We start from the raw sequence: 24,874 nt of genomic DNA on the forward strand, positions 1-24,874 counted from the left end.
TTGGCCTTCTACTGCAGACACAGAACTTTTGCCTTGCTCTTTGCTCTGCCCAATACATGGGGTCCAAAAACCAGCAGAGTCCAAGGTTCTACACAAGAACCAGAGCCTGGAGCCCTGCTGGCTGCTTTCCTTTCATTCACATCCCCAACACAGTCTTCCTTGCCCTCATCCCTTCTGAACACTCCCTATGTATCAGGTTACTCTCTATGGAACTACAGAACTACACCACACATGACAATCTTCCAAAATAGGCTGTATTTACACATAAACTGCTGGTAAGCTGTTTGATGTTTGTGAGCTCCAAGAGGAAAGAGTCCAGTCCAGTCACCTCCAGGGATGTCAAATCACCCAGACAATAAGGAAGATGCCAGTCCTAGATATGGTCCTCAGGGCACTGTCTCCTATGTGGATGCAGAAACTGCCATATGAGGTCAGACCATCTTGCAAAGAAGTGTGTCCCTTGCCTGCCTGGGTCACTGTCAGAGAGACCACTGCCTGTACAAATGGACTTCTACCTTTGGGACAAGGAATAATCAGCACACAAGAACTTTCTGAACTGCACATGCTGGTGCCCAAGCTGCCACACAGGCCACTGCCCCAGTTGCATGGCATAGGCTGTAAGGCATCCCTTAGATTGCCTGGCTCTGTCAAAGATCTTTGGAAGAGCCAGTGCCACTTGGCTTTTGTCTGCTCCCTTTTGATGCTGAATCTGTTGGGTCCTCAGGGATGCAAAATGGCTTTGTTAAGTCAAATTTAGCACCACAAGTACCTCCTAACGGTGTTCTGACACATTAATTATTGCAGGCACACACTGCTGCTGTGCTCCCCATTTTGGATACATATCATATGCAATACTATTAAACAGCTCTTACTAACAACCACTATTTTTGAAGAACGGAAGTAGAGGAGGAGAAATCTGGCAATCTGCCTACATCTCCCAAAGGATTTGCTATCAGAGGCAGAGTTAGTGCGTAGGTGTTTGCAGCTACCAGTTTCATTTTAAGATCACTGACATAATAAGTAAAAGTAGCAATATCTTCAATATCTTACCACATTATTAGAATAAACTAATTTAAAGACAAAAAAAATTTTTGAGGCCATCTCAAACTCAGTCTTAAAAAGGCAAGCTTTACTTATTCAGCACTATTGTGATTCATAATCTTAAATGAAAGAGGACTCCACAAATGCTTCCTTGGAAATAGGGCTGCTGTGGCCAACCACTCGCAATGTAAGAAATATCAGAAGGGTTTCTGAGTCAGGTTAAATATTATGACACCACAGTTTTTAACAAAAATTATTCTGTTGTTTGTATCATTAACTGAAGTGCTCTGACAGTACTCAGAAATTATGATAATCAGAGATAAACACACACTCGTGCTGCAGACATTGTAAGCACTCTGAAATTCAAGAATTACTGACCATGAAACTAGATAATGTAAACCTTTTTATGCCATGATACTGAACACATCTTAGAATAACAATACTTGTTTTGAATTAAATATTGTAATATTTATATAATTAAACTAACAAGGCTTAGGTTTTCCACTGAAGTAATTAATCTCTGCTGTAATTATTTCAGTCCGTAGAAGGATAAATTTTTATACAATAGATGAGTGCAAGTGGAAAAGCTAAGTCCAATGACTGTGTGTTGGAGAAGATTTGTATATGATTTACACAACAAAGAATTTCTAGCCAAAATGCTTAGGACATGTAGCATCAGTATAGAATTTGGTGTGCTTCTTGACTTTCATATTTTAACCTCCTCATTTCTAAGGATAGTTCACATATCATGTGCTTCTAACATCATGAAATTTTTTACATATTTAAAAATAAGCTAAAAATATATACAGGAGCAATATAGCTCAGACTGTCTCCTTGTGCATACATCCTCAAATAAAGTCACCAAAATTATTACTGTGCCTCATGGGGCTTTCTTTTTTTGTTAAATCATCTGAGTTATTCATGATTTGTGATTAAATGTCCAGGCTGTGACTCTGCCTAAGGATGAGTGTATATGGAAAGGTGTGGAAAAAGGAATTTCCACACCATGGATCAGAAGGAAGAAGTTGAGGAGGGGGAGGCAGATGTGTGTGCTGGCTGCCGCTGAAAGCACTCCTCAGGTGCAGTGGCTGGCTTTAAGCAAGAGGAGAAGTGAAACATGCCCAAATCAGAGTTCTGGGACTGTTGGATGCAGAGCACACACAGAGGTTGGGTTTGTTACATGGCAGCTGCTGGGTGAGAGGTACAGGTGCAGTCACGGCTGCTCAGCCCAAGTGCTTCAGCAGCCCACACTGTGCTGCAAGCAGCAGAGAAAAGGGGGAGTGACCAATTTCCAAACCAATGGCACAATGCTGAGAGGGTTGCACAGACTTGCCCAGGAGCAGCTTCTTTAAAGGTAATTTAGAGGTTGTTACCTCTGGATGTTGACTCAGAGGCAGTAGCAGATAAACTTGTGGCAGCTGACAAGGCTCTTGCTCCAGGTATCTCTCATGAAATGTTCTAGAGAGGGATTAACATTACTACTCCTGAATTAGTTCACTGCCCTTCATAGTGCAGCATAGAAAAGCAAACTGGCACCCAATTCAGGTTGTTTTTAAGAGCCAAGCCATGGCTGATGAGTGTCAGGACCCCTACATTATGGATGATGCAAAGAGCAAGGTGGGGTGGCTTCATGTTTCTTGCTCCAGTTTAATTCAGGGCTGTTCAGGTGGCAACATGTTCATGTTGCAATGTGCATCTTATGCAACAGAAAGAAATGCACCGAAGAGAGCAAAGTAAAAATATGGCAGCTGGAAACCTCCAAAACCATCCAAGTATACAAGAGCATTTACTGTCCTGGAAGGAAAGGCACCAACACTAACATATACTCACCAATGTCAAACTTTGGAGGTAGAGTCATAACCCCCCAGCCTGATCTCCCACATACACAGGCCACAAAATTTCTCCCAGAAAAAGAATTTAACAATTATCTTTTAATCTTACAAAAAATTTAGTCTACTCATGCTTTAAAGAATTTATTGACCACTTTATTCTTCCTTTTACAACCTATTCAAGCCTTCAGTCATTTGCCCTGACAGAAAATAAAGTTTCAACTCAAAGCTGAGTTTGTTTAACCTTAGCTGCTAATCCCTGGATTTTGTCATGCCTTCATTAGAAAGTTATGCACGATCTGGTCAAAAATCTTAGCAAAGAAGTTTATGAAGAGGTGAAGCCAACTCTCAAACATATCTTTTATCAGCTAAATCAATGCTACCCCCTAAATTCTGACCTTTTTTAGCCCTTCTGGAGACCTCTTTGGAACTTCTAAAAATCCACATATCAGAACTGCATACCCACAATTACAGCCTCACTCCCCTTTTCTTACTGGGTATTGTTCTTTTTGTACATCCCAGGCCAATCATTATTACTGCACTGTACTGCACAAATAGCATAAAATGGGAATAATTTGTGCCCTGCACAGCACAGCTCCACAGCAAGGAGTGGAGACTTTATTCTCATTTCCTAGATGCATTGCCTTGTAGTTATAATATTAGCTATGCAAAAAAAAAAAAAAAATCTCTTTTGAGGTACTCACAATTTAATTAATAGAGTTCAATTAATTGTTTCCTGTCTCATATATCCTCAGAGTTTGCAAATTTCATTGTCAAGGATTTTAGCTGGTCATTCACCATTTATGTGACTGTTAAGATGAGAAAAATCAGAATATTTATTTTGGATTTCCTCTGTTTGGGAGCATTTAATGTTGCAGCTTTGGTGCTTCTACTTCCTGGCTGCTTCACAGTTTCTGTTCAGATACATAAAATATAAATAGTAACATTCATGCAAATCTTCTTTCAGCTTCTGATTCTGACATAAAATCCCAGGATCTGCATAGAGCTCAAACAACCTTTTCTTTTCCACTTTTTCAAGGAGGCTGATGCACAGCAGAGATAGAAATATTAGCTTTACACTGATTACATAGGACTGAGGGAGCTTTAGAAAGTACAAAAGCCTATTTTAATAAATGGTATGACTCATGCCTGAAAAATCAGGCCATTTTCATAACTGGCTTTTCCCCCAAATCCCTCCCACCACTTCAATTCCCCATGATTTTTAGCGCTGATAATCTGTGTACATCTCCACCGTGATGATTAATGCTTTCTCCCAGCTGAAAGCTGCAGCCCCAGCAGGACACATCCAGTGAGGGACTCCAGCTGCTCTGCACGTCCCCACAACCAGCACTGTCACCAAGCAGGCTCCTGGCTGGAGCCAGGGAACGGCTGCTCCATGTTGAGGGAGCAAGGGAAGGAGATCAAAGTCATGAGGAGCCAGATGAGCAGCTTTTCCCAAGAGAGCAGAGGACACATTGAAGTGTGCGCTTGTTTGTGTGACAGTGTGCCTGTGCTAGGGTTAAGAGGAAGAGGCCATAAACATGAGCAAAGTGCATGGATTTTTCAGTGTGGATATGTCATATTTTTCTCCACTTAAACACAAAAGCAGCACTGATCTCTTTCCAGCAGTGCACAACACATTTCCAAGTCTTTGCATGAGGCAGCAGCCCCAGTCTATTCAAAAGTACACTTTATCTTTTTAATGAGGTAGTTTCTTCTATTAAAATGATGTGAAATGCAGTTTGAAGTTGCAGGAAATCATTCCAGACCTTCACTCTTACTGGCTGCAATAGTCTGTGCCTTCATACAGCTACTCACAGATGACCATATCAGTTTTGACCTCTAGAGTGGCAGGATATTACCCCAAAAGAGCAACATCATGCCAAGAACAAATGCAGGATGATGAGACATACACTGACAGGCTGCAGGGGCTGGCAGGGGCTCGGGGGTTATCTGAAGGAGAGCACAGCTGGAGCTGCTTCCACCTGCACCCAAAGTGTGCCCAGGGAAGGGTCTGGCTCCCCCTCCATGTAATTTTGCTTTCTCCCTCCCCTCTCCAAAGCAGAACGAGTGTTTAAAAGGGAAGGAAACAAATCACCACATAAAATACAAGTTCCTTAAAAAAATACCTCTCTCTATGGATAGCACACAGCTTGCTGAGCCAGCCTCCTCTGTGCCTCAGGCCTTTGGCCAGCATAGTTTTGGTCCCTTGCCAGAGAAACAGTGGAAGTGTGTGTCCACTTTGGCTTTCACAAAGCAGTGGTGAGTCCGCGGGCTTGGCAAACAGCGACGCTGCTGAGAGCTGCAGGGCGGCTGCGCAGTGTTCAGCCAGGCCCAGTGCCCACCCCGACACAGTGCCCACCCCGACACAGTGCCCACCCCGACACACTGCCCACCCCTGACACAGTGCCCACCCCGACACACTGCCCACCCCTGACACAGTGCCCACCCCTGACACAGTGCCCACCCCAGCCCCAGTGCCCACCCCTGACACAGTGCCCACCCCGACACACTGCCCACCCCGACACAGTGCCCACCCCTGACACAGTGCCCACCCCAGCCCCAGTGCCCACCCCTGACACAGTGCCCACCCCAACACAGTGCCCACCCCGACACAGTGCCCACCCCTGACACAGTGCCCACCCCGACACAGTGCCCACCCCAACACAGTGCCCACCCTGACACAGTGCCCACCCCGACACACTGCCCACCCCTGACACAGTGCCCACCCCTGCCACAGTGCCCACCCCAGCCCCAGTGCCCACCCCGACACAGTGCCCACCCCTGACACAGTGCCCACCCCAACACACTGCCCACCCCTGACACAGTGCCCACCCCGACACAGTGCCCACCCCGACACACTGCCCACCCCTGACACAGTGCCCACCCCGACACAGTGCCCACCCCAACACAGTGCCCACCCCAGCCCCAGTGCCCACCCCGACACAGTGCCCACCCTGACACACTGCCCACCCCTGACACAGTGCCCACCCCTGCCACAGTGCCCACCCCAACACAGTGCCCACCCTGACACAGTGCCCACCCCGACACAGTGCCCACCCCAACACAGTGCCCACCCCTGACACACTGCCCACCCCTGCCCCAGTGCCCACCCCGACACAGTGCCCACCCCGACACAGTGCCCACCCCAGCCCCAGTGCCCACCCTGACACAGTGCCCACCCCGACACAGTGCCCACCCCAACACAGTGCCCACCCCTGACACAGTGCCCACCCCAGCTCACAGTGCCCACCCCAGCCCCAGTGCCCACCCCGACACAGTGCCCACCCCTGCCACAGTTCAGCAGCCCCAGTGCCCACCTCTGCAACCGTGCCCACCCAGTTCACAGTTCTGCCAGCCCCCAGCCCCAGTGCCCACCTCTGCCACAGTACCCAGCCACCCCTGGGCTGCCCCTCTCCCACTGCCCTGACACACGTGTGCCTGGAGGAGAGTAACTGGCGCTTTATTCAGCACTGGACAATGCTTTTCCCACTCCACTCAAAGCCTTCCTGTTTTCCTGCTAATCTGGCACTGCAAATGCATTTTAATCATGGCACCTATTCAGATTAGTTTCCTTGTACACATTGATGAATTCCACCTGCTTGGATCTCCCACAAATCCAGGGAGAGAGACTACAGATGTTCAGTCAGCACAGGGCCCTGGATTGGGTCTTGGATTCTCTGCACTGTATAAACACAACACTTGCATTTCCACCTTTTAAGAATGTTTATATGCAACACAGACCATAGATAAGCCCACCTGTGCATGTATTCAACCATCACGTTAAACTCTTGGCAGTGCAGCTGTAGTAAATTGTATTTTTTTCTTATTTGGATTACAAGGAATTCACTTTGAACAGACAATGGATCTAAGCTTGAACTGCTCTTGTTTCCACTGATCCTCTTGTATAAAACTGCAAGGCAGATTCTGGCCCTGCAATACAAAATCCAGAGAGCTGTTCCAGCTCATCCTAATAAGGGTGAAGTCAGTAAGCATGTCCAGAAATAAATAGGTCCAGGAACTGTAAGTGGGTCCAGAAAAAAATGCTGTGCTATAACTGCAGCTGAGCTACAACTAGGGAAGGATTTCAATGAACTGTAGCATATTTATGTAGTCCAAAGAAAGTCTAGACAACTTTTATACTGTCTTTAAAGCATCAGGATTACAGTAAACTGCCAAAAAGTTCCTTGGGAACTGAAATTCAGAGTATCCTGTTTTTATTGAGGGGGTATGTTCTGATCAGTGCATTAACATGTTATTTCTGCTGCCTTAAATTAGGTATGCAGATACATTTTTCTATATACATTTTGTCTTTCCAGCCAGTTTGCCATCTATTTGTAGTATATTTTCAAATACACATTACTTACTCTAGCATGAAAAGCCAGTGTTGAATCACACACATTTAGCAGTCTTTTTGGTTTGTATATGAGGATTTACCATCTTTAATTTAGTAAGTTTACAGAACATAGCCAACTGCTTTTCTTTGCTTCCAAATAAAGTATGGAAAGTACAGTCTGTGGCAAGGGAAGCAGAAGATGAAAAGGCCCATCTGGGTATCTTTTTTTTTTTTTTTTGATGCAGCTGTTAAAAACTGAAACCCATTCTCTGTCAGAAAAATAAAATTCAATAGTTAATATGAAAAGAATTTTTTATATGTTATTTACATAAAGCATGTGGCTCTTTCAAAAACCAAATCCATTCCTGCTGTAGATAAAGACAACAACAGCAAGAGCACAATGAGAAGCTGACATACTAAGGATCTAGGGGTTTATACAATTACAGTCAAAGTGCTTATTCTTTGACTTCTTAAGGGGCAAAATCATGAAAAATATGCAAAGTGGTCTCCAGATTTAGCATAAGCAGCTGAATTACTGTGGCTGAGGTTACTGTCCCTGCACATGGGAACTGTCACACAAACGAGTGAGTGCTTCTGCCTGGCATCAGCACGGGGGCAACAGGATTTAAAAAAACAAAGTTGTATTGCAGGACATCATAGACTAACTGAAGGCTTGTGTTTTACTGAGATAAATCAAGGCATCATCTGTAAAAATGTGATGTTTTATAATTTTTATCATAATGAAAGCTTGCATATATCCAAGAGCTGATGTGATTCAGGTTTTAGATTAACTAAAAAAATGTTTTAAAAAAAATATGTGTTGATTTTGGAGAAGAAAGCATATGATCAATTAAGTCAAGGATTTATGGTATGCTTCAATGATACTTGTAAGCTTCTATCTGCAGTTGATATTTCCAAGAAAGGGGTTCAAAAGAGAAATCTGGAATTAAGGAAGAGTACATTTCACATACATGGCAAGTTTTCACTTTGTAAGTGAATCATAATCAGCTAATCATAACCAGTTGGACATCTAAGGTAAATATAGCAGCACAGACTTCATTATTCACAGCAATTTTAGAAGAGAAGGAAAGCTTTTCAACAAAAGCAAGAGAAATAATACTTTGTTAGATATATAATCCACTTCCACAATTATAACAAACTTTCAATTGCATCATGTGTCTTGATGTTTAAAACAAAATGCACTGATCATCTTCAGAAAGAAAAATCTGCTGTATAAAGGTATAGAGTCCTTGCAAAGAATAGGGACAATTAAATATAGATATAAGACTTTCCTGCAGAGATAGAGACACAGCATGTGTCAACATTTACTGCTCTCACTAAGTCACTGCAAAGTGCTGGTTTTCATCTCAGAAAGTAATTTGCACAGTGAAGTTTGCAGATAAAAGATTAACTCTTGAAAGGAGATAAGCACTTGCTTCTGTGCTAAGCCAGCAGAACACGTCTACCTTGAACTCCCCAAGTCTGATCTAGTGAAATTACCTCAATAAAACTTTATAAAGTTGAAAGATATTTTAAAGGAGGGTGGAGGCCAAAGATGCTGATACCATGTCTAAGACATGTTACCACATATTTCTTACCATCAAAAAATCCTAGCACTGACAAAATCATATAATCATTTAGGTTGAAAAAGACCTCTAAGATCATGAAGCTCAACCATTCACCTGACACTGTCAAGTTCACCACTAACCCAGGTCCTTAAGTGTCACATCTACACATATTTTAGATTCCTGTAGAGATGGTGACTTCATCACTTCCATGGGCAGTTCTAATTCAAGACAAACGTTTCAGAGATGAAATTTTTCCTAAAACCCAACCTAAACTTGCCCTGGTGCAATCTGAAGTCTTTTCCTCTTCCCCTCTCACTTGTTTTCTGGCAGAAGAGACAGACCCTTACCTGGCTGCAGCCTCCTTTCAGGGAGTTGGAGAGAGTGACAAGGTCTCCCCTGAGCCTCCTTTTCTCCAGGTTAAACACCCCCAGCTCCCTCAGCTGCTCCTCACCTGAGTTGTGCTCCAGACCCTTCCCCAGCTCTGTTGCCCTTCTCTGGACACACTCCAGCCCCTCAATGTCCTTCTTCAAGTGAGGAGCCCAGAACTGGGCACAGGATTCCACATGTGGCCTCATCAGTGCTGAGTACAGGGGGACAATCCCTGCCCTGGTCCTGCTCGCCACACTGTATCTGATCCAGGCCAGGATGCCATTGACCTTCTTGGCCATCTGCGCTCAGCTTCTTTTCCAATGGGCACCTTTCCAGTCACTCATCTCCAAGCCTGGAGTGCTGGATGGGGTTCCTTGCATGCGGTTGTTGTGACCCAAGTGCAGGACCCAGCACTTGGCCTTGTTGAACCTCACACCACTGGCCTTGGGCCATCATTCCAGACTGTCCAGATCCCTCTGTAGAGCCCTCCTACCTTCCAGAAGATCAATATTCTCAATCAACTTGGTGTCATCCATAAAGTCACTTTTGCTGCCCTTGATCCCTTGATAAAGATCTCCTTAACAAAGATAATTAAGAGGGCTGGCCCCAATAATGAGTCCTGGCCCCAATACTGAGCCCTGGGGAATACTCCAGGCCTGGCGATCCGACCAATTTTTTGCCCTGTGAAGAGTGCTCCCATCCACACCATGGGAATACAGTTTTTGGAACCCATGGTCTACCTGGACTTCAGTAAAGCCTTTACCAAAGGGTTCCAAAGAAGATAGCTGCTAGGCTGTCATCTCTAAAAGAGACTCTTAGACCCCTCAATCATTCCGGAGAGCAAAGCCTCACCAGACCTATTCTGCTGCTGGTCTGAATCTGGGAATCCACATCCCAACCCCCTGGAGCAGAGTGGACAGCCATTGCAAAATGCTTCTTGCTGAACTGTGCTGTGGTCACTGCTCAGGGAAGATGCTGGGGGCACGTCAGGGAAGAAATCACACCAAGCACACGGACTTGAAGGTCAGCAGCAGCTTGGGAAACCACAACTACAAAAGAGACAGAATGTGATGTGGCATGAGAAGATGAGTTCGGCTGCTCAGGCCCCCATTTCTCACAGGCTCAACGGGCAGCACACACGGTACCATCTGTGGTACAAGGCAATCCCTGTGTGTTTACATCCCACAATATATTGAAAAGTATTAATAAATGAGCTATGGTTTGGTTGCTGCCATGGAAGAAATGCAAATATTTATCTTGCAAGTTGTAGGTGCTATCCTAAGACAGCACTGGTTTCTCTTAACAGTATTAACCAGATTAAAATTTAACTTATTTAGCACTGGAGATTCCAGACTTTAAAAGTTTCTGCAAGGCAAGCAGATGTTTATCCATCCTTCAGGCTTTCATACCCAATGAGTCCTTGGAGGAGGACAGGAAGACTTTGCCTGTCATGTCAGCAGTGCTCTGCTGTTGTGGCTGCAGGTGCAGGGTAAGCTCTTTGGAAAGGGTTATAAGCAAGTATGAGCCAAAAATGACTCCATAAAGAGCTCTGTGAATATCCTCTTTTGTCCTTGGACATCTCAGTATCTCTGTTTTTCAGACTGAGAAAGGGCTGTGACTATGTGTGGGTGCTCACACTGTCCTCCACCTGCCCCCAGACCATCCTTGCTTTGGCCTGATCTACCTGGCAGCTAGCAGAGAAATTCTCCTGATGCATGTGAATTTTGACCACAGTAGCTAATCTGTCCCACCATGCTCATATGGAGAAGAACTAAGAAAGATCCAGTCTCCTGGAGGAAAATTTTATCTATTAACATTACCAAGCTCTACATACCTCACCAGATGGGCTTTTCTACAGCTGAGAAATTTGTTCTGCACACCTTTTGTCCCAGCCTTTATGTGCATCACTAAACTTATAACTCTTCCCACAGTCTTTATTTCTATATCCTGGATGAAGGCCATCAGTGCTCACAAATGCCAGGTAACTACTGGCAACTACAATCCCAACATTAGCCTTCAAGAAATGCAAAATGCAAAATTCCCTGTTACTTATGGGGGCTTTATTCCATATTACATGGGATACCAACACACAGCAAAGGAAATCTGGGTCCTATTTGTGAAAATGGTGGTAATGGTGTTTTGTGGGTTATGATTTCACAGATTCACAGAATATTCTGAGTTGGAAGGGACCCACAAGAATCATTGAGTCCAACTCTTAAGTGAATGGCCCATATGGGGATCAAACCCACAACTTTGCATTATTAGCACCATGCTTCAACCAATGGAGCAAATCTCAGAGATTGGTGTGGGCCAGTGAGATTTTGGCAGGAAGCAATTCAGCACTTAAATACATTTCATCATTTTCATGCATGGCAGGGGAAATATGTATAGTTACATAGGTCCAAAGAGATCAGGAGGATTATTTTAAAGCTGAGAATTTGATGCTTTTGCAACATTTATGCAATTCCTCTTAAACCACTGTTTTCCTTTTAAAATTAGCATCGGTGTTTGTTTCCTGTGTGAAACCTGGTTGGTGTCAGACCAATTAAAGTGAAGAAAAATGTGTCAGGAAGCCATTTTGAATACAGTGCCTCAGCTGCAGAATACAGCTTCTCTGAGTAATTGAAATGAAAGTCAGTATTAGAAAAAAGACATTGCGTAATTCAGCTGTGGCTGGAAAATTACTACTGAGATTGGCAAATTGATGCAACTATTTCTATTACTTTCGGTGGGGTAGGAAATAATTCATAAGAATAATACAGCAAGTTTTATTTTATTCCATATTGTGGATATCAAACAATACTGCTAGAAAAAGATTGCCTTTAGGACAGGAAATGTTTTATTCTCCACTGCTGTTCAGTCAAGAGTCTTTCTGCTGATTCTGCCAACAAGGATGCCAATTAGTGTCCAGTAACATTTTGGTATTGCTGATGAGAGACAAAACAAAGGAAACACAGTATGGTGAAATGAATTTATGGTACTAAGCCACAGAAAAATAGCTTGGATCTAGAACTCTGTAAGATAGGGTGTGGGGAGAGAATACCTTTCCTGCTGTTTTACAATTTATATCCCTAATTCTGTACCAGAAGTTCTCATTTTGAGCTCCCTTCTCAGAGGAAGCCAGCATTACAAGACCTTCAATGTGCACAGATCATATCCAGTTGCTAAGATGAACCCCAAACCAGCTCTATGTTAATTCTGCCAGTACTTTCATAAATATTCCTAACACTATCTAGACAAATGGCTGCAGTGAAATGAATGAAATCCCCTTCCACAAAGGAGAAAGTGTGCACAAAGATGTTCACTCATAGAAGACAAATCTCAAGGACACCATTCAGTTTTACTTTACTCCCAACATCCCCATCAAGTCCTTGTGAAATCCCCACTCAGTTATGTTTGTTTTATTAAAAACTGGGTGAGGAAGATGACAGTACCTTGCAGCAATGACCTGGTGACAAGTGAGAAGACCACTTCCTCAGCAGTCAACTAATTCCCAGAACCCCATCTTTACTTCATGAGTTTCAAATCTCTTTCTAAGGAGGAGCTTTGCACATGCTCTTGCCTACAAGAAAATGGTGGGCAGGGGACAAACCTGCAGAATGGCCAGGGCTATCCCTACAGGAGCAGGGCCAGTGTCACTCAGGAATGACCCCTAAAACCTGGCTTGACGGGGCAAAATTATTTCCCTGCAAATGTGCCCTGCTGAGCATTTGTCTTAGTTAATGAAACAATGGTTGATCTGCAAGAAAAGCCACATCCTGCCTTTCTTAGCTCTGCAAAGATCTCAGTATCTAAGAAAACCACCTTTGCAGCAAATGTTAGGTCCTGACTTTATTTTCTCTGCAAAAAACATCTTTATCAGCATAAATCTCACTTATATTTTTTTTAAACTTTTTTTCTAAGTGTCCTGGTTTGGGAGCCCAGAACAGTAAGGAAAATTTACCACATATGTAATACACAGAAAATGTTCAGGTAAAAATAGGAATGAAATCATGGCTGCTGTAGAGAGGAGGGGTAGCATACCTTTCCTGTCCATCAAGCTCTGAGCAGTTGGCACCCCATAAATCATAGGAAGCACAGGAGTAATTATAGAACTGGAAGTTGATCACTGTAAACATTCAGAAGTAGCTTCTAATAATTGAAGTTAACGTGAACATGATTAGAACCATGACAGAACTGTGCAGGTCACTTACATGCCCACTTTGCTCTATTCATTAAAACCAGGTTTTCTCGTGAAGTAACAAGCAACATAGTCAGTCCAGCACCTTTGTACTAACAGCCTGCTGGTATCATCTGTTTGCTCTCTGTCAGAATTAGGTTTAATGCAACAACACTTGGACCACCAGGATATGATTATTTTCCCATTTTGCACTAAGTAATGTAGGTAACAACTTCTGTCATTCTGTTGTCATCTCCTGGCACCCCTTCATTGCTCCAGAGGTACTGCCACTTCTATGGTGGGAAATGCCTGGTCACAGAAAGGCAACGTGCATTGAGAACAGATAATGACAACACGTAAAATGGGGCCAGGGGTGTTAATTTCTTCACCCTTGTGGCAGTAGAGAGAGAAAATTCTGTCTCCTCCACCCTTAACAGAAGGAGCTTCTTGGTGAAGGTGTATTTGCCAGACACATTAATACTGGACCATGAAGAAATATTTGTATCCTGCCTCAAAGAAGTTATACCACCAGGACAAATACAATAACACTTCAGCCAAAAGTGACGTCCTCCTTCCTGCTAGAACAACTCTGCTACATGCCCAAGGGGTAAAGCTGCTTTTCTAGCATCAGATATGCTCTGTTCTGCCTACAAGTAGGGAGATACACAGACCCTGAAATTTTTATCCTGCATACAGAAATTAGCTTATTTATGGTTCTAATCCCTATTTGATCCTTACAAATCTATTTACCTCAATTATATACATTGCAGATGGCAAGTTCTACAGGTTAATCACTACAAGTGTAGGAGTGTTGGAACCCAGGACATGCCTCTGGCTGTCCTGGATGGCTCGAGCCCCTGCCCAGGGGACTCAGACACCTTGGCATAGAGCCCAGGACACAGGACACCTGTGACTTTGATTTTGATCCAAGGAGCAAATTACCACCTTTATAAGAAGAATTATAAGTCAAGAGAGTTTAAGTAGATTAATAGTTAGTCATGGGGTGAAAAATAGATTTTTGGGGTTTTAGAATGGGGGCTCAGGGTCCCAAGATGGAGGAATTTGGGCATGCCTTGTCCTTCTTTTTTCTTCTCCATAGCCTCCATGTTCTGGGTGATGTTGGCACTTTTGGATTGGTTTAAGATAGAAACTCACTGTCTAACATAGGTGATAGGTATTGGGAAGTTATGGTAAATAATGTACATGTAGTTTTTAGTATAAAAAGATAACCCCACCCCGAGGGCGGGCAGTGTGCCTCAACCCAACGGGCCAGACAGATCTGTGGTGGGTCAGGGAAAGAATGTTATAGATAAGAAATAATAAACAACCTTGAGGACAAGAACAGAAAAATCTTGACTCCTTATTCGACTGCCAGGCTGGGAAAAAGAGGCTTGTACGTATCTCAGGGTCACTCTGACTAGCAAAGATTCTGAGATAGGAGTACTGATTTTCATCCACATCCTTAAGTTGTCATTACACAGTTTCAAATTCCTGCTATATTCTGCATTTGAGGAAGCATTTTCAGAATACAATGCACTTTTGAAAAAGCCATACTTCTACTGAATAAAGTTACTTAGACTCCTATCTGAAATGATTTAGAACCTAAACATATCGTGATCAGAAAGACAAGGGCCCCTCTGTCATATTTTATGAAAAATCCCTTGGCCAGGATTTTTCACCTGAGAAGCTGAGAAGCCTCAGAAAAGAAATGTAAACAATAGTTATCTGATTGCTTGGAATGTGGTTTGGAGGTTGCTTACCTACAGGTGCATCTATGATTGGTTTAATGTGAATTGTTTTAACTTAATGAGCAATCCCAGTCCAGCTATGTTGGGACTCTGGTCAGTCATGAGTTTTTATTATTCATTCTTTGCTAGACATCTTCTGATGTCTCCTTTCTCTTTCTTTAGTATGGTTTTAGTATATCATTTTGATTTAAAATAATACAATATCATAAAATAATAAATCAGCCTTCCAAGAACTTGGAGTCAATTCCCATCTCTCACTCCGCCCTGGGGACCTTCACAGCACCGCTCCGTGTGATCTGAGCTGCAGGCAGGGCTGCAGTGGGCGCAGTTTCCCCGCCTGGCATGGGTTTCTCACCGTGCTGGATGATGCCGTGCTCCAGCAGCCTGCGCCCGAGCTGCTCGGCCTCGCTGCGCGTCGCCGCCTCGCCCTCCTGCACCAGCCACTCCACGAACTCCGACGCCACAAAGCTCCGCTCGTACTTCACTCCTTCCTCTTCCCTGGCTTGCAGAAGGCTGTTTTCAGAGCTCATCAGCCTGGTATGGTGAGGGGGAAAATTGGTTCTTCAGAAAAGCAGTTCCAGATCTATTCTGGCAAATCTCATTTATATCGAGCAAATGCATATGAAGCTTTCACTGACTTACTAAATCTTTCCTCAAGCTATCAATCTACTTAGGAAGTGAATGAAATCTGCTTAGTAAAGAAATTTACACTTAATATCCCTGTGTGAAGTTAATGCTTTCTTGTTTTTTTCCCCTAAAAGAAAATTAGTTTGGGTTTTGCGTTTCCCTATTTTGTGTTTAACATTCTCTAAGAGTTACTGCATAATCAGCTTTGAAAAAAAAAAAAATTAGCCTAAAAGCACCAGAATGTAACTAATGTGTTCAAAGCTTCTTAATTAATATTTACAGTTAGGAGGACTATGCCCCAAAGTCATTTAGATGACTTTGAAAATTCTCACCATAAGCTCTAAAACAGCTGCAGAAAAATTCAAGAGAAGGAAAAAAGGTAGTTCTGTGGATTGGGGGTGGATAAATATTGTGCATCCAACATTTGATGATGCAGCTGCAGTCAGCGAGTTGCACATGAACCTGAATGCATTTTAACATCTGAGGCTCACAGTTGTCTGTGCCCCAGCTGGCTCTGTGTAACACCAGTCAGAGGAACATCATGGGATGTCCCAAAATCTCCTAGCAACTGGCATGTGAGTAGCTGAAGGATATTAATAAAACTCTTCTCTATTCAAGATACCTATGCAAATGACACAGTCTTAAAAAAAAAAAAAGCCTCAATATTTTGTTAATGCAAAAAGCAGTTTTAAAGAAGAAATGAGAATAATTTCTTTGTAATACAGAATTCCACTTTTTGGGGAGAGACTTTTGGGGAGAGACAGTATCCTTATTAACCTAATATTTTTCATAACTATATTATTTATTGTAGGCTAATAATAGGACTAGTGGTAAGACTTTCAGAGTAATAGTTCAAGAACTGTTCTTTCCATGTAAGAGTAACAGGTCCCCTCCCTTCAACAACTATTTTGAAATAAGGGCACATCTGAACTACAACAGTCATATTCTGGAAGTGCTGAATCTTTGCCCTTCTGATGAAGGAATTGAAATTCAAGTAAATCCATACATGAGCCATCTGCTTCTTAAACTGACAGCATATCCAGAGATTATAGAATATAACTTCATCTCCTTTGGAAAGCATCAGAAAAATCTGTGCCATAGGAGCACAGAGAGAAGTTTCATTTGAAGTTACAGTGAAGAGGTTTGACATGGTCCGACCTCTGTTATTTAATCTAAAAGACTCTTCTCTTGACTTGAATGAGCACTAACCTGAGGCCTGAACCTACAGGATCTGACCACCAGGTAGCAGATCATCAAACCAGGCCAAGGCTGCTCAGCCACAGCTGTGTGTCAGTGGCAGCACAAGGAGCTGCTCGTTTGGATGGTGTGTCATTGCCAGCACCTCTGAGCTGAGTAAGAACTGAGAAAGCCACATTAGCTGAAAACAACGTATTGACTCCAGAATTCTTGAAGAGATTCATTATGTTTTAATATTTTAATTTACAAGCATTTTTTCCCACACCATTTTGTCCCACACTCACCACATCTAATACAGACCTACTATGCTCTAAGGGACTATCTTTAAATGTTTCTCATTCACCAGGCTTTCCCCCCCACAGGAAAGAAATGGAAACCCAAGGCTTGTGTCTTTTTGTACCATCTGCTGCATGGCTACCCAGAACTGGCTACCCAGAACTGGTTACCCAGGCTCTGCAGGCACCAAATAAAAAATCCTTAGGATTACGTTAATTGTTCTTTGATGAGACTATAATTAGTTGGCTGCCTCATTGAAATCACAGATAGAAAGGTCCTTGAAAAGGCAGTGCTAATGGTTAGATTTTTACAGAGACACAAAAGAAATCTGGAAAAATATCAAGTGGAAAAACACTCAGTTTGACATTTCACACCCTTCTGCATAAGCCCAGAATAGCACTGCAAAGGATTTGGACTTGTGAACAAACAGACACGACAAATTGCCAGTTTAAGAAGCCCAGACATAGCAATCCATGGACTTACGTCACTCACTGAAGTAAATCACTGTAAGTCCATGGCTGTCAACAAAGCTGTACCAATTTACATCAATCAAAAGCCTGGCCTTTCATTAGGCAGAACTGGAAACTTCCTTTTACTCTTCCATTTTCTCCTTGTTCCAAAAAAACATGAGGCTGTTAATGCCAAAACGTATTATTTGCTAAAACTGGTGTTGTCCTGCATTAAAGGAATGTATTTATCCAAACACCAACATTCAAACTCCTTTTCAAAAGAAATCTTTAACCTTGTTTTTATCAAAATATCTACACCAGAGGATAAAAGCAACTCAACCACTGATGAGTTAAACTGAAAGTGATTCCAAGAATGCAGTCTCAAAATTATCTGAAAGATTTCCTGAAATTAAAACCATAAATCTGCACTTCTTTCACTGTGAAATCTGATTCAAAAATTTCAGTTGATGTCAGCATCATGAAATGACTTATAGCTCCTGTACATGATTGCACCAGAAACAACAATCTTGTGTGTCTGACCAAACCCTACTGAGAATTGCAAACATCATAAAAATAAGATGCCTGCAACAACTTGATTTGTTTTTTAAGCTACAAAAGGTCCGTGCTGGATTTATAAAAGATTTGCAGGGAGAGTTTTGTTGAACAGGAAACATGTTTATCTCATTCAACCTATCTGGGCAGTCCTGTAGAGCTTGAAAGCTGACACCAACCTTAGATCTTATAAACTATTCAACTATTTCAGACAAGACTATAGGAAATCCAGCAGTTTTCATCTCTAGTTATAAACCTGAACCTCAAAGCTTACTCACAGACAGGATTAGCAAAGTTTGCAACGATGTGCAGGGAATCTGAACTGGTTCATGATTTTCAGCGCAAATAAATGGAGAATACAATCAGAGACTGATTTTAAATCTTCCAATCCCACAGGTACAGCTGCTGAGGATGCCCACAGTGGGTGAAGGGGGTCATGCACAAGAAAGGAGAGTTCAGGTTCCAAGGTCATGCAGAAGAGAGATGGGAACGGGAGCTCCTCAGCAGAGGGACAGTCCTGATGTTCCCATGTCCCAGGGCAGAGAACAAGGCATTTACCCAAAACAGCTGTCGGAAGGTAAAGAACCTGCCTAAGACATCCATGCATCAACCTGTTGATCCTCCTAAAGCATTTGGTTCATTTTACCCACTGAGGGTACAAATTTGCATGGACTGGTGTTGGGTAATGTCTGCAATTTTGGCAAGCACAAACTACTTTGGCTTCTGAGCCTAGTGGTAGTCCAGCCCCAATCAGAGAGTGGAAAAGAGCAGAAAATAATTATAATGTCTATCTTAAATTAGCAAAGCCTAGTGAAGATCAACAAACTCTACAAAATTAGACACAGATTTTCAAAATGTGTTGGATTTGGACAGATTTCCTTTGGCATAGCTGCATTTCTCTTGCAATCAGGCCCATAGGCATTTTGATAAACAAGTTGAATGTGCTGGTAAATGACTTAATTCGTTTGTGCACGAATACTTTTCTCTGGTTGCTGCCATTTAGTAATTATTTTAATAGCACTGAATTAATATTTTCTTTCTCAAGACAATCAGCAAACTGATACAACAGATATATTACACAATCACACATTTCACTGCAGAGCTCTTCCTGACTTTCAGCATTAGATTTTGAGTTCAAAGTGTATCCAGTGAAATTCTGGTGTTGCTAATAAAGGTGCATAGGCAAGGGAACTAACAAAATCTGAAATCTCTGTACAGGGGATTTGCTAAAATAAACAAAGTGAAGCCCATATAGCCCAAGTATGCCTTCTTATCTCCCATGAATACAAAATACTTCTGATGATCCATGGAGAATTTTGACTACCTTTGACTGTCACATACTGGTTTTGAAATGAGAGGTATTTTTAATTTATACTATATTTAGCACTATATTTAGGGCTGTTTTTAAAAGTTTCTGAACCCTTCAAATACGTTGCCTAGGAGCAAGCACCTCACAAGGATGCAGTTATATTCAGATACAGGTGCCAAGATAGGAACACTCTCTACAGTTATGAATGTTTTTCTTCTACTACAGAGTTAGACAAACTGGATCACAGACATTGGTTTGGGGATATTTCTCCATTCAGAGAAATGGTGATGGAAGCAGACACTATTAGAACAGAGTTCTTTCTACTATGGCTCCTTTCATGCACAAGACTGACACTAGCCTTGCCAACAATATATTATTTTTCTTATGGATAATTAAAACAGAAATATAGACTAAAAAAAGAACTGTGTACACTCTAATCTGCTTTTCAGACTATGGGTCAGGCTTGTAGATGCTACATGTTTACTGAGTCTAAAGAGCAAATGCTGTGCTTAGTAAGACACAGAAGAGTTTGAAGGTAGCTGATTCATCTCACCTGTCCCAGTGCATAGAATGGGGGATTTTCTCCAGTGATGCATTTTCTTCTGTCTTGTACAATTTATTACATTTTCCCTTTAAATAGTCACAGTCACTGTGTCTTGGGGAATTTTATATGATGGGTGTAACAAAAGGAGTGGCATTTACAACTATTTGTTTATATTTTGGGTTCACTGTTCTTTCACCAAACTGATCTTTAGAGCCAGCTAACCTTGAAAATAATATTTATTATCAGCTTTTAAACTTGTGAGCTTCCTGAGTTCTTTCGTAGAAGGAAACAAATTTCCTTCATCGAGAAAACACAGCATCTCTCCCGGCTGCTGCACGCTTCTGCTCCAAGCAAGCAGAAGAGTGGGTGGTATTCAGTCTAGAGCAATACTTCAAGCTTTTTGGTAAATAACACATCACAACTTTTGCATTAATTTGTAGCATATGCCAATATCCATTTTCTTCTCTCTGCTTGAAAGTACCATGCCAAAATCTCTACATCCTGAATGAAAATGTCTTTAATATTAGGAAGTATGGTTATGATACCTAGTTACTTGATGGAAGTAATCCAGTGGGATATTTAGTATCTCAGTAAAATAATCTGTTCAAATTAGGTAATCAGATGCTCTTGGTTGGGTTAATGGTTTTTTTGAAATTGCTTTTAACATAACTTTTCTGATGTTGAAACTTTGCAGACTGGAACACTGAAGATTCATCTCACCTATGATTTAAAAGCATACCTCCCTGTGAAGATATGGAGTCTCCACAGACATATAGCTGCTTGTTCAATAATGTTTTAGGAATTATAATTATGCTTTTACATATAAAATATTTCTGTAATCATTTGAATTGTTTTGACAAATAATTCTGTAATTATTTTTACAGAATAGATTTCAAGGGCTTCAATTCACATCGAATTCTCATATAGGATGTATTTACAATCTGGGGAATCAGATTTTAAACAAAATGCCTCAAGCAAATGTGGTAGAAAAACAAAAGAAAAATAAGAGAGGGAAGGACTCCCAAATGAAGTAATGCAATTTCCCAGACCCATTCCTGCATGCATTGAAAGCCTCTGATGTTTCAAAAATAAATTAACAGGTATCATTTGCCTCATGTGGCACTATTATCAACATATTAGGAATACTGAATGCAACATACTTTTCATACAGTCTTTGTCCTCTCATGAACACCTTCACCTCATTGTCCAGTGGAAACGTCCCGTCATCTTTCCTGAAGCGGTAGAACAGTTTGACATCCTTGAATTCTTTATGCTCATCACAGACTGAAACATAAAATAATTAAACAAAAAAAAATTCACATACTTGGTAAGTAGCTGAGGATCCATTTAGCAGGTACCACTGCTGAGCTTCAAAGCAAGCATGTGCTGTCTCAGCACACAGCTCTACTCCATTCTAATGAAAGGCTGAAGAAAACATTGAGAGGTAACCAAATTTCTTGGTGAGGGGGAGAAGTGTCCATCAGTTTTGTGAGCATTACTGCAAACATTAAGAGCAAAAAAGCATCCATCCACTTCATACTCAGAAAACCTTTTGATGAAAACAGTCTATTGTCTTGTTTGTTTAACAGGCCACCAGAGTAGAATGCCCAATAATTTAAGGTTTGCCAAACTTCTTAAAGTTATTCCTATCAGTTAGCAGTGCTGTAGGAAACCTGAGACTTCCTAAAGTAACAATTAAAACCAAAGCCTTCTGCCTTCTTAAAACTGTCTCAATTGCTCTGCCATGCCAGCTAGCAAATGGTAGGTACAACATGAGCACACCAAGAAATGCCAGATTAGGTTTGTAGAACCACAGCTGATCATGGGCTCTTGTAAATGCAGAACAGAGCCCCATCAAGGGCATAAACCTATGGGAAAGCTATCCCAAGCAAGCTGCTCCTAGCACAGCTGTCAACCCACAAACATGGGGGACCTTCTGCACCACAGAAGCAGGAACTGGTGTCCCTTCACTTGACAGGGCACTTGAAAGAATGTTCTAAGCATCCTGCAGAACCTGACAAAACCTCTCTGAATTTATCTGCCCAAGCTCACTTCACAAAATATTTTATTAGAGTGCAATACATCAACATTTTCAAGAAACACTTGTTCCATTTCTAATATCTAGACACACATGTATAAATAAAATTTCTTCTACAGTTTTCAGTTGGATGGTAGGGTAGAAAATGCTTGAAGGTTGTTAGAGCTTTCAACAAGCATTCAGCAATAAAATATCTATTGCTCAATTAAATTAAGTCACTCAGGCATCCACGCCACTCTTCACTGACATTTTCTCAATAGAGGATTAAATAGACAGATTTGAATACCCTATAATTACTTTATTCTTTAACTATCTACCGTGAGTCCCAGTTTCCATAACAACCTAGAATTTTCATTTAATAGCTGAGCAGAAGCTGTAGAAGTGGCACTCATTCAATATGTGCATTTCTGACTTTAATTAAGGTGTTGTTCATGTACTGCAGACAGCAGCAGCATTGCTGCACATACAGTGACCTCTGCACAAAGTCAACATTCGACTGTTCATAGTCACTCAATTTTCTCTTTAAAAAGAAACAAATGGTACATTTGCCATTCTGAAATGGGTAATACTAAAGGCTTGAAATTGAGGCCTTGGATCTTCTTTGCTCATGTGCTTCCCAGCCTCTTTGTGCCCTAAAAGGCAACTAAATGCTACCAGTGAATTGGAAGTCTTTTCATCAGCATGAATTGTTATTCAAGAAGCTGAAAGGAACAGATCTCAAATAGACAACAAGTTTAGGAGAAAATTAATCAGGGCACAGCCAGACCACTAACTTTCTTGCAGCTGTACCAGCACTAATGTTTGTGCAGCTGCTGTGAGGGCCAGGGCCAGGGAACTAATCCACGTGAGAAAAATGATTTTTTTTTTTTGCTAGCTGATTTTTCAGATGGGTTTTTCAGCTGGAGAACTGTGCTCTTAGGAGCAGGGAAATGAGAGCTGCAGGAAAGGGGGGACATGATCCAGCTGGGGCTGCTCTGGAGACACAACACAGTCTCCAGTAAGTTTCCCCCCGCCATGGGGAACATCACTCCTCTTCAGGCTCTGATCTCCTTCAGGACACAGGTGACCTTGCACAGCAGGACAGTTCAAGAAATGCTCCATACCTGGCAGGGAAAGGATCCTACCTGTCCTACACTTGGCTGAAGAGCAGGAGTGGGATTTCCCTTTGTCTCACAGCAGTCAATAAATTGAGCTTAGAACTTTTCAGCAGGTGATACTGCACTTACCATGGTGGATAATGCTGTGATCCAGTAACTTCTGCACCAGTTTAATGGCTGTCTCCCTGTCAGAGGCCTCTTTGTGGTCGATCAGCCAGTCAATCAGCTCTTTGGCAACGAAGCAGTTCGGGTACGTTTTGAGGTGGTGTCGCCGATCCTTGATGACCTTTTCCTCGTGCAGTCGGAGCCTGGGGGTCAAATCACCGTGTAAGGATCATTTGCAAAGAGCCTCTGTGACAGCAAGACTGGGATGAGAGCAGAGCAGTGGCACCCACGCCCCGCTCACAGGATGGGCTTTGCAGGTGTTGGGCAGAAAAGTCACACATCCAGTGCTGGCATCTCACAACCAGGGAACCCATAGCACCCATTTGTTACAACTTTAAACCCCATAATTGGAAAAACTTGTTTTCTGCTCAGTGGAAAATTTTAAAAGCTCAAGAACAGCACAGCATATTAACTCCATTAAAATACTTCCCGTAGGTCAATTAAACTGTCAATAATTTGGAATTAATTTTCCCACATTACCACTAATGTGTTCCATATTATTTCATAGTATTGCTGCTGTAGATTTTTTTAAATCTCATTAGTTTTCGCAGTTGTAGCTTCTTGCTTGGTTGCATAACTGCATTTTGCCTCCAACTGCACGAGGATAGCACTTGTGATTTAAAATTCAGGTGTGAAGCTGCTCCAACACAGTGTAATCTATCATTAAAAAGTTGCCTTCTACTCCAAATAAAGGAAACTGATTTCTCGCTTAGGCATGTGTTGACAAATGCTCTCTGCAAAATCTCCCTCATCATCCTGAAAGCAAGTTGGTCCAGACGCTTGGGTCAGAATGCAAGATCCTGATTAAAGTAATACCATGAAGTTTTAGGGTTCTGCATCTTTATGTTTTGTCATTTTTTTCCAAATAAACAAAATAAGGAACATTAGCAATAGATTAGGAGATAGAAATTTTAAACTTGTTTGAAGTTTTATGCTTTCTTGTTCCATTTTAATGAATCAAATCAGAAAATCTGGTTTTGTAATGCCTATACGACAGTTCTGAGGAAATGCAGAAACAACAATGCTTGGGCTCCTATCAAAACCAGAAACATTGCTCTTCATTTCCAAGTGGCCAGGGCCCTACCTTGTAAACACTCTTGCTGGCTGCAGAGTCCTGACTAATGCTGTAATAACTCTAGGAGGTACAAGGGTAATAGCACAGAAAGGTGTTGGCATGAGCCTCAAGAAGCACAGAGCAGCAGTATGAGAAATTTTCCTCTCAGTGAAATTCCAGTATGAAACAATAATTTCTCTTTAAAATCATAAAAAGGGAAAATATTTGGCTGAAATCAATGAAGGAAATTTATTAGGGCATCAGACAAGATTTATGTGGGTTTCTACCTAAAAATAGTAGCAAAGCAATGCTTTGTTCTGCAGCATTTAGCTTTGAAGTACACTGGAATTGCCAATCTGGGATGTAAATTCAAAGCCAGATTTGCAAACATCATTTAAAAAAAGCAAGACTTTTATATTAAAAATACTGATAAATCAGATTAGTATTCTGGAAAGAAATGCTGATAAATATCCCACAGATTGTGAAATTCTCTGAGCTAAAATACTTTTGCTTAAA

The 24,874-nt window shown here is 41.9% G+C and overlaps 1 protein-coding gene and 1 long non-coding RNA gene across 4 annotated transcripts in view; both read right to left on the reverse strand.

Annotated features, from left to right (window-relative positions):
- Positions 1 to 24,874, reverse strand: part of DEPTOR (DEP domain containing MTOR interacting protein) — a 78,839-nt gene that overhangs the window by 29,816 nt on the left and 24,149 nt on the right. For all 3 annotated transcript variants that reach the window (XM_071421670.1, XM_071421672.1, XM_071421671.1), the window contains 3 exons: positions 23,269 to 23,447; positions 21,165 to 21,288; positions 15,406 to 15,584 (listed from right to left, as the gene is read on the reverse strand). In XM_071421670.1, the coding sequence (XP_071277771.1) occupies positions 15,406 to 15,584; positions 21,165 to 21,288; positions 23,269 to 23,447 (482 nt within the window). The remainder of the gene's footprint in view (positions 1 to 15,405; positions 15,585 to 21,164; positions 21,289 to 23,268; positions 23,448 to 24,874) is intronic.
- Positions 11,900 to 15,399, reverse strand: LOC139587393 (uncharacterized). The gene is made up of 2 exons (XR_011678386.1): positions 13,167 to 15,399; positions 11,900 to 12,070 (listed from the first exon to the last, which is right to left on the reverse strand). It is a non-coding gene; the product is annotated as an uncharacterized lncRNA (long non-coding RNA).

The sequence above is a fragment of the Agelaius tricolor genome, unplaced genomic scaffold (genome assembly GCF_023055355.1).
Source record: "Agelaius tricolor isolate 1412-34295 unplaced genomic scaffold, bAgeTri1.0.p SCAF_2, whole genome shotgun sequence".
NCBI classification, from domain to species: domain Eukaryota; kingdom Metazoa; phylum Chordata; class Aves; order Passeriformes; family Icteridae; genus Agelaius; species Agelaius tricolor.